At 27.3% G+C, this 10,682-nt stretch overlaps 1 protein-coding gene across 1 annotated transcript; it reads left to right on the plus strand.

The window, feature by feature from the left end:
* The first annotated feature begins 431 nt into the window (after window positions 1-431).
* On the plus strand, window positions 432-9,881 carry LOC112595656 (chromobox protein homolog 3-like). Its single transcript, XM_025340939.1, has 3 exons — window positions 432-579; window positions 8,886-9,326; window positions 9,513-9,881. Exons 1-3 carry the CDS (start codon window positions 569-571, stop codon window positions 9,793-9,795), a joined length of 735 nt encoding a protein of 244 aa, XP_025196724.1. The 5' UTR covers window positions 432-568; the 3' UTR covers window positions 9,796-9,881.
* The last annotated feature ends 801 nt before the right edge of the window (window positions 9,882-10,682 follow it).

Here is a 10,682-nt window from a genome sequence, read left to right on the forward strand (position 1 = left end):
TAAGGAAATAATTTTATTTCAATGGGATTCACTTTAAATTGTTTAATAATGTTTGAATGAAAATATATATTTTTATACTACGGCAAATAATACGTAATGAAATAATATTATGGTCTATTAAACATTTTTTTTTTTTTTTAATTTAATAAATTAAAATTTTAAATGCTTTAAATTCATATTTAAGTTAGTATTGATAACCAGTAGTTATAGTTGATAAGCGGTAGTTTAGTTTTTAGTTACTTTAAAAAAGGATTTTTGTGATACAACGTTGGTTAGGCAAAAAAACTTTTTTATTATTTTAATGCGGGAAATTTATTGTTCTAAAGTTGGCATAACTGATCTCTTTGATTTAGTCGATCGACGCTCGCTTTTATCAAAATTGTGAACTTTTGTAGCGTCCTTCTCCGACAAACAGTTTATTACCTCATAGTACGCATTCCGTCAAGCCATCGTTATCCCGGTGTTTACTGTTCAGTTCAGTGTTCATTTTTTTCTGATTCCGCTTTTTGGTTGAATTATCTCGACGCCATACATTGATTTTCAGTACTTTTACTCGCAAGTCTTTAATATGGATTCCAGGTGAGTAAAAGCTAGCGTGCACATATGCGGGCCTCCAATATCCCGTCCACTAGATTTTTATCCGCCATTTTCTTTGTTTACATACGTTTTCCTTAAACGGCCATTACATAATAGGCGAATAGTTCACGCGCGGACGCGATTTTTAATCGCTGCAAACGTTCACTTAAAATTAAACAGTTTGTATTAAATTAGTTATTAAACGTTTCACACTATGTAAAGCAAGCGAATTAAATCCGCCATCGCCCGCGATCAATCACACATGCTTAATTTTAGGCGAACGTTCGCGATGATTTAAAATCTCGTCTGCGCGCGAACTATAGTGTATAAGAGCCTTATATCGGCTGTGGGTGATCGAGAACTGTGACTTTTTGCAAAATATACCTAATCGAATGATATTCCAGGCATACACTATCGACCATCTTGTCAATGTCGCCGCCGCCATTTTCTAAATTTATGGCGGTTACTGAAAAACATTTGAGTGTAAAAAATTAAATCACAAATCTTATTTCAGATCTACAATGGATAAATGATAGATTAATATTATTCAGATCGACGGTGTTTAATGTTTTGATTTATTTTTGCTTGCGTAGTCCTTAGTAGAATATGCAATATATACAAAAACTGTCGCCGTCATCCTGTTTACGTGCGGCGTCCATTATAATATTCGTTGCCGTGCATTCACAACGGTTTTTTGGATTTATTTTAATTGCGCTCGTTTTTGTTTTGGCACAATTGTCCCATTCGATTTTGATTATATCAGACGAGCAAGCAAAAATAAAAATAAATTTTTGTTTTTTGGAAATCTTGTGACTTAATTGATTTTTAATTAGCGAGTTGTGCAAGTATGTTGAAATACATTCTCTACTGTTCTGCTACTAGTTTAATAGAGATCACCTATTATGCGTTTACGTATATGTTTCTCCATTAACTAGTGCGTTGCTGTCATATTTTTTTACGCTACATAACGTTAAAAAGTTCTGTAGAATAGAAATTATAGGATTCCTGTCCATTTTAAAAATTTGTTCTCATAATTATTGAATAAGGTATTAATTTAGTAGTACAATTAATGATTTTCATTTCATAGTTTTAATTATTTCTTTTTAAATGTTAAATATTGGTTATTAAAATGGTGTAATCAATCAAAGCAAAATATTTAATCTATTATATAATTTATATCACAATTTATTTATTACACAGGTGCAAATAGGGAGTTACATTGGTGGGGGTACAAGCTTTCGATATTATCAACCAAAATCCCCCCCCCCCCCCCCCACATCAAATAAAAATATTATGTAATACGCATGTATATTTATTATTAACTAGGTAATAGATAACTATAGTATTAAATTTATTCTCTTGTTGGATTTGGTAAAGTTATTTAATACTGATACTGTGTCAGTATTATTGTCTTTTTCAATATTAATTAACCCTTAACTACTGAATCTTTCTTGGAGAATTGTTGATTTCATCTATGTTTTCAATTTCTTAACGGCGGAAAATTATCTTTTGCAAGTAACAGAATTGATTGACAAAGTAGTTGCTACATTAAATAGCTTATAATAATTTGGAATGATTTGTTTGCTATTTAATGAGTTTAAGTGATTTTGTAGAACTTCCAAATCAATATTAACTTTTAAGACATTTTTGATAACTATAATTTCTGATATTGAAGAATGTTTGGAGACACTGAATAAATTCTAAAAGTTATTATTTACAAATTAATTTTCAAAAGTATATGGTAAATAAAAAGTAGATTCAAGCATTCAATAACATTGTTTAGCACAATTTATCAATATAAATACATTATAAATTAATATTAGGTTTAGTGTTTATAAAAAAAATGCTCCTAATAATAATTACCTTATAGTGTGATTAATGCATCGTATACTTTCATTAAAGTTTAGTTTAAAAAAGTTGTCTACAGATTGGGCTATTTCCATACTTTCTGGTGAAAATCGTTTTTCCATTTTGACAATAATAGTATCAAGTATAGGTTAAAAACAATGCCTTTTTCAATATATTTTATTTATTGAACTATCCATTAGTACATCATTAACATGGCTTTCTTAAGCTGAAGTAATTGATAGTACAGCATACTGTTGTAAAAATGTAGGTTCCCTTCTGCGACGTCTGAGTCATCTGAATTAATTTAAACTATATCAATAATTTGAATCATAAATTAAATTATACATCTGAACGATTATTTTTCAAAGTATTAATCACACCACATACTTAGGAACTTGATTTTCTTAAAGTAAGACTTTGATTGAAATTGTGCTCTCAGAATGTTAATAATTTTTAAAATATCAACAAGAACAAATAAATGTACCACGAATTTCCCATTTTTTGCCATCTTTTTGTAGTTTTATTTCTTTATCAAAAATATATAGAAGGCCGTAGCCATTTCCTCCAATAAATAATAAATAAAATAGGTATAGTAAAAAAAAAAAAAAAATGAAATTGATTATAATATTTTGTTTTTTTGTCAGATATTATGTTATATACGAATAAAATAATAAAATAGTTCATATAAATAATTTATACATAGCAAAATAAAAATTAATTAACTATAATATAATATTTTTATAATCATTGGATATTTCAGCAACGAATGAATACCTGTTTAAGGAAAAGAAAATTAGACATAATATGAACAATCAATATACAGTCGATACCAGATGTAATTATATCGACCGATAAGCGCAAAATATGATCCTAGCCTTACTCTATCTTTATAATACGGAACATAATACAACAACACTGGCTAAAATATTGGAGGAAAATAGACATAATTTTAGTCGAAAATAATGTGGAAGAAAATGGAAACCAACCTTTTTTTATGTGGAGGAAAATGGACCGTGGAGGAAAACAGTATCTCGTTTTTGGAGGAAAATGGAACCTCCCATATAGAATAGGTTTAAAATTTGTAATAACTGAGTTACAACTCAAATAATGGCAGACCCGTCAATTATCTGATAATTGTAGGATTTTTTTTTTTTTTAATTCCTTGTTTTTTTTTAATATCAGTAATTTTTGAGTAATATGAACATACAGCGCTTCCAAGCTATTAAATAAATGTTGTGCGCTCTAAAATTAAATTTTCTAATACCTGATGTCATATCATTTTTATTAAAACACAGAATTTAATACTCTATAACTGAAATATTCATACATTTATTACATTTATAAATACATTTAATCTCGCCTTCAAATGTTTACATATATCAATGACCATAAGGTTTAATTTGTGTGCCATACAGTGTACATAAATAGCTTGTAGATGTATTTCTTTAGCTTAGCCTTAACTCTACCAATATAACCCGACATCACATTAATGTCGTCATATGATTTACCTATTATATTAATTTTATCTAAGTTCAAAGATTTTAAAAACTGTAATAAAACACTAATTATACTGTCAGCATTTAGACTTTTTATTCATCTAAAAATCCAACAAATCATTCTTCTATTTTAAGGTTTTTTGGATAATGAAAACACACAGCTAACTGTTGTTTGTTGTGACATCTAGATTTTTTTTTATATAAAATTATTATCAAAATGTAGATTAAGGCCAGTTAAGTAAACAAATAATATAATGTTAAGAAATTATCAAGCTTTGTCACACAAAATGCTATACATTTCAGCATTTATTATATCTTCAACAATAGTTTTCTTTATATGTTTAGCGCATATCTCAATAATTTAATTTTGTATTAACCAACTTATATAATTTGTAGGTTTAGCATAATTTAAAGCAAAAGTTGGATTATATTTTGTCATTAGTCTGCATGTTCCTTTAAAGTTATCTACAGTAAAAATGATGAATAATATAAATAGGAATATAATTAATTTATATAAGTTAGGTATTTATATAAATAAAAAAAAATTATGGTACTAAAATCACCTAACTCACCTTGATTCAAAGATGTTTCACTTTTAATATGACCTCTAAATGCTATTCCTTGATGTGCCCAAAATAATATAATATCAGTTAAAGTTAGCATGTAATCTCTATTTTCTAATATTCGATTTCGGTTTGCATTTGTAACTAATGTATGAACATATGAACAGAATCAGTAGTTTTCGATTGAATATGCGCCTGTCACTTTGCCATACAAGTCAAATGGTACTGACAACTAGAATGTAACTCCAACTTTGATTTAATGTATTTTGATCCTATTCCTCTAGAGCTAAAAATCTACTAAATTAATTTAAACTATGTTTATATAGTCATTTAACACTTACTTTTTTCCAATTTATAAATCCTTAAGTTGAAAGCTACAGTTCTAACATTTTACATGGATAGTAAAATATAACATTTTCAACAACACCATACTCTATACCAGTGGTCGGCAATAGGCAACTCGTGAAGAAAAAATAATTGGACCACAAAAAATATTTATTTTTTTAATAATGCTGGTTTTCTATACATAATATATATTTTATCTATTTTAGGATGTATTTAGAGATTACGATGGTGTTTATCGTTTATTGCTATTTACAATAATTGCTGCGATAACACAACAATTATTAACTAATATCAGAGTTTTTAGTTTTTACTGGCCCTCGAATTTTTTTTTTTTTTTTTTTTGATTTTCTGAACCTCCATAGAATTTAATTGCCGACCCCTGTTCTATTCAATTGAAACGACTATATACTCTAGGATAAAAACTTTTATTTTGTAAACCAAATTGTGTCTGAAGGTATTTCTATATAGAAGAATAAAATTATTGTTTATTATTTATTAGTTTATTACTAACTTAAACTACTTGTTGAAAGATAAAAATATATTAGAAACAATATAATGTATATTTTATAGGTAATATATGATTAAAATAAAATAAAATAAAATACAGACTAAAATATCTAATTTTTGTACTGCACGATTTAACATAAAAATAATAACTAGGTAGGTATATAATTAAATTATAAAATTTACTTCTAAAATAGAAAGTTTAGCAGGACCTGAATCGATATCACCTAAATCATTTACCCTGGTATTTAACTGAAAACTATTAATTTGTAACTCCTTGTAGAAGTTTAATAGTAGATTTTCATTTTCTTCTAGTAATGTTGTAACACTCTTAGATCCAAAAGAATTAATCTTTCAAAATGTGAAATGTTAATTTAAATGAAAAATTAAAAAAAAAAAATGCTACTTACAACTTAAGGTGATGACTATAAAATGTCATCATTGTTTTTTTTTATGTCTTTCAGTATGAGTACTTGATACACTTTTTTATATTAAAAATGCTAAATACTCATTTGTTATCCATAAATTAAATTGTTTTTTATATATATATAATAAGGTGAATTGATTTGTTTATAGCAAACGTTTTTAACATTAACACTGACAGTGATTATTATAGTTACATGTAATTATTTAGTAATTACCTACTAATATTATAGCGTCATACTGACTAACTTGACAAATTGTCAACTGTTATACTGAAGACTGAACTAATAGAAATAGACAATATTGCGTACAAACATATTATAACATAATTTTTCATAGTACAGACTACGTTGATATAACGTGTAAACAACCAGTGGCGGATTTTCAAAATTTTTCTGGGGGGGGGGATCCTAAAAAATAATATGTATATGTATGTTCAATCCATCTCGCTGCACAACTACGTTTTAGTGTTTTTTTTTGTTGTGTCATTAGAAAAATCTAAAATTTTGTGTGATAAAACATTTTTTCGTTTGGGATGTATGAAGAAATCTCGAATTTCGCCAATTAAGCTTAAATAATTTATGATTGGTCGCACACCACCAAATGGTCTTTTAGTTGATACATTTTCTTTTGAGGTATTAGTTTGATTAACATTTGAAGTTTGAATAGGTAAAAAAAAATTTTAAATGGTTTAGTTTTTAGACGGCATTTTGTTGAAATAAGTTTTTTAACTTTTAAATAAGTTCGTACTCACTTATGATTTTCTCTATATCGGCTATTGCGTTATTACAGTGTGTCAGTGTTAGTGTCAACTGTCGTCGGTCAACTAATTTATACATTTTAGTTGTAGGTATAAAATAACAGAAATAGTGTTATAATAATATTGTCCTCCATAGTGGAAAAATACGCAGATAAACTCACTATCACAATAAAAAAGAATATCGGGAATTAACGTTACGACAGACTATTTTATCTAAACTATTAAAATACAATTGTAAAATATTTTATTATATTATTATTATTTCAGTAGATTCTCGATAATCAACCTAGGTATTTATATTTGAAATATGTACATATATTATTATGTTATACGGTATACCTACTGCAGGGTCAGACTCTGTGTATGCATTATTTGATTATACATGTATATATCAGTGTCTGGGGATTCAGACCCCATGGACCCCCTCCCCCCGTAAATCCACCACTGCAAAGAACTAATTTTTGTGAATGACAACTGATAAGACGGTAATCAACTAATAAACTAAAATAAACAATGATGTTATGACTGCAATGATATGCTTTATAATTACTGGGAAATTCACTAGCCGTTTGGCTGCGTACGAGTTGATTCCTAGGTACCTGTTTACCTGCACCGACACCATTGAGTTGATTCCCTATTGTTGTATATCAATTATCAATAGATTGTATGAGTAAAGAGTTTACGACCGTATAAAGATTTCGACCGTCACACACAACTCACTCTTATGTCCACCGAGATCAAGCGCGATTTTACAAAAAAAAATCTCATTATCAAATACCAACTTATAAAAACAATGTGTTACAAATCTTTACCAAATTACTAAATTTTTTTATATTTTTTTACCTAGTTACTACTAAATGTTTTTAATAATAATAAATATAATATAATTTAATAAGTAATTAATAAAAAAAAATTGAATGATTTTCAAAATATGAAAAAATTAAAAAAGACAACATTTTTGAGAAACCTCCTCGTGGTGTTTCTTGGGTTATGCTAATAGGCTGAATATTTTACTAAATATTGAATAAAATATATAATGACCTGGGTATCAACTCGTACGTACCTCTACTCACCTATTGCGAGCCGTTTACCCTTATATACACATAATGTATAATATCATACCTTTGAGAAGACGTCGCATCCACATGTGTTGACTTTGTCTTATACACGTACGGCAGAGTAAATTTTCGTTCACAAGTTTTAGTAGTGTGTTTTTAGTTTTGATATTAGAATTAATTGATTTATTATCAAACTTTTGGGTAAGAAAATTATCTGTGTTCTCTCATTGGTTTTTTGCGATATTTTAATTTTTAAGTAAGTTATGAGAATGAAAAAAATATTAGAAAATTATCATAACTCACTTAAAAATTAAAATATCGTAAAAAATCAATAAGAGAACACAGTTAATGTTGTAAACTAAAAATTAGATATTAGGTTAATTTATTCTAATATCAAAACTAAAATCATACGATTGAAATTGATGAACGAAAATTTACCATGTCGTACGTGTGTAAGACGGAGACAACACTTGTGATAGCGACATCCTCTTACACTATAATTTGTCTATTTATAAGTCTTAGACTCTTAGATTTCCCAATATTTCATAAATTAATTTACTCTATTTTTAAAATGTAAAAAAAAATTAATATTGACGATATTATGTACAGCTATAAGGAGCAGTCGAAAACCACATTTGATTACTAATACATTAAATGTTATTATAAAAGTAAATAGTGTGGCCTGGTGTGGTGCGATCTGAGACTAATGTGATCAGAGGAAAAGCATCGGCCGGCGTCACTAGTTCTCAGATGGGTGACCACCTTAGTTCTTAGTGACAAATCTATGGCGCACCCACATAAACACACGTGTTTCAACCCTACTGACTAAACCTTACAAACAAAACCTTTCAAAAAAAAAAAAAAAAAAACTACTGTTCCTATCTCAGTTTCCGGGCTTAAATAAGATAAAAAAAAAGTAAATATTGGGGCCTGTAGGGCTTAGATGGAATCAAGGGGCCTAAGCCCCTCAAACTCCACCTTATTTGCGCCTTTATTCATAAATTAATTTTTTTATTTTAAAATATTATGAATATTTAAAATAAAAAAATAAAGTTGTATTAGTAATATTTGCGGTGGTTTGTAATTTTCCATATGTGTATTGAATTTGTTTTTTTTTTAACTGTTTTTATACTAAAATAAAATAAAATGTATGAATGATTACAACGCTTCAATAGAATAATGCTTTTATAAAGGTTATGTGTATAAAAAACAAAACGAACACTTGTTGGTGTTACTATAGCAAACGTATTTAAAATAAATTATATATTTATTTTTATATATTATAATCAACATTAATGTATTTTTATTCCAGTTCAAGTGAAATTGAAAATCAATCAGATTCCAGTTCTCAAGCTGATGAACAGGAAGAGGAATATTCTGTGGAAAAAGTTTTAGACAAGCGTATAAGAAATGGCAAAGTGGAATATTATCTTAAGTGGAATGGTTACAGTGAGTCAGATAATACTTGGGAACCTGAAGAAAATCTTGATTGTGAAGAATTGATTAAAGAATTTGAAGATGATTTAGAAGAACAATTGAAAATAAAAAAGGAACAACTAGAGCGTAGTAACCGTAAACGTACATCATCTAATTCTATTGATACAAGTTATGCAGCGTCAGATGTTGGTCCATCTAAAGAACGTAAAAAGAAGTCTCCTCTACCGGAAAAAAAAGTTTATAAAGTTGAGAAGTCGGATAAATCCGACGAGGCTGAAGATAATGATGACGGCAATGATAACGTTAACGAAAATGATAACGTTAACGATAATGATAACATAAACGATAATGATAATGTCAACGATAATGATAATGTCAACGAGAATGATAACGTTAACGATAATGATAACGTTAACGATAATGATAACGTTAATGATAATGATAACGTTAACGATAATGTTAACGTTAACGATAATGATAACGTTAACGCTAATGATAACGTTAATGATGATGTTGAAGATGATATCGAGAGTTTTTTTGGTAGTAAAGATAGTGATAATTCCAATTCTTCGATTTCTTCTGTAGATGAACCTGACAAAATTATTGGAGCAACTGATTCTAGTGGCCAATTGATGTTTTTATTAAGATGGAAAGGAGAGAAAGGAGATGAAAAGACTGAATTAATTTCATCTAAGGAGGCTAATGTAAAGTATCCACAAATTGTCATCAAGTTTTATGAAGAAAGACTTTCATGGTATCCTCCTCAAAATTCAAATAATGCTTAACTATTATGAGCTGGATAAGAAAGACAAGAATTCAAAAAAAAAAATTTTATTTTATATCCTATTGAAATGTCTTCAATTATTTTATGTAGTAGGTATGCTTCAAGATAAAATTATTAATTTAACAATTACTAAATATTTAAATGTTAGTAACTACATTCTTTCAATTTTTTTTTCAGTGATACAGCTTAATAATAGTGTTCTCTTTAAAAATATTTATTGTTCAGTTTATATACAAAAACTTATATATATATATATATATATATAACTTAGTTATTAGTTTTAAATTTTTTTATAATTGATTTGCTTATATTTATGCAATAAATAATTCAATATTAAATTCATGCAACAGTAAAAAAATTATATCTTAAAAGCCAAAAAATATTTTAATTTGAGATTAGTTAGTATTGATTTGTTTAAATATTGAGTCTAAACATTCAATACTTAATTAATTTTAATAATTAAATTCATTTTTTCACCATATTTTATCTTTTATTTTAGACAATACTGTAGTAGGTACCATTTAAAATCATATATTTCAAAGTAGTTAAATAATTTAAGTATCTCTTTAACACAGTCGAACTTGATTAACTCGAACTTTTTTACGGTAACTTCGAGTTATCCAAATTAAAAACTTTTAAAACAGTACAAATTATATTAATTCCTATGCATTTATTATAAATAAAGTAATGCAATAAAAAATATTTACTATGTATTTATTTATGAATTATGTATATGTAATTTTAAAAAAGGTATTTATTTTTGTTAGTTTTGTTAGATCGCAGCGTTTACAGTAAATCTTCTAAACCACTTATCGATAACTATAACACTAATGAGCAACGGTCTTATTTTCGATATTAAAATGTATACATAGGTACATAAGGAAAATA

The sequence above is a fragment of the Melanaphis sacchari genome, unplaced genomic scaffold, assembly GCF_002803265.2.
Source record: "Melanaphis sacchari strain LSU unplaced genomic scaffold, SCAv2.0 Contig28_pilon_pilon, whole genome shotgun sequence".
Lineage (NCBI taxonomy): Eukaryota > Metazoa > Arthropoda > Insecta > Hemiptera > Aphididae > Melanaphis > Melanaphis sacchari.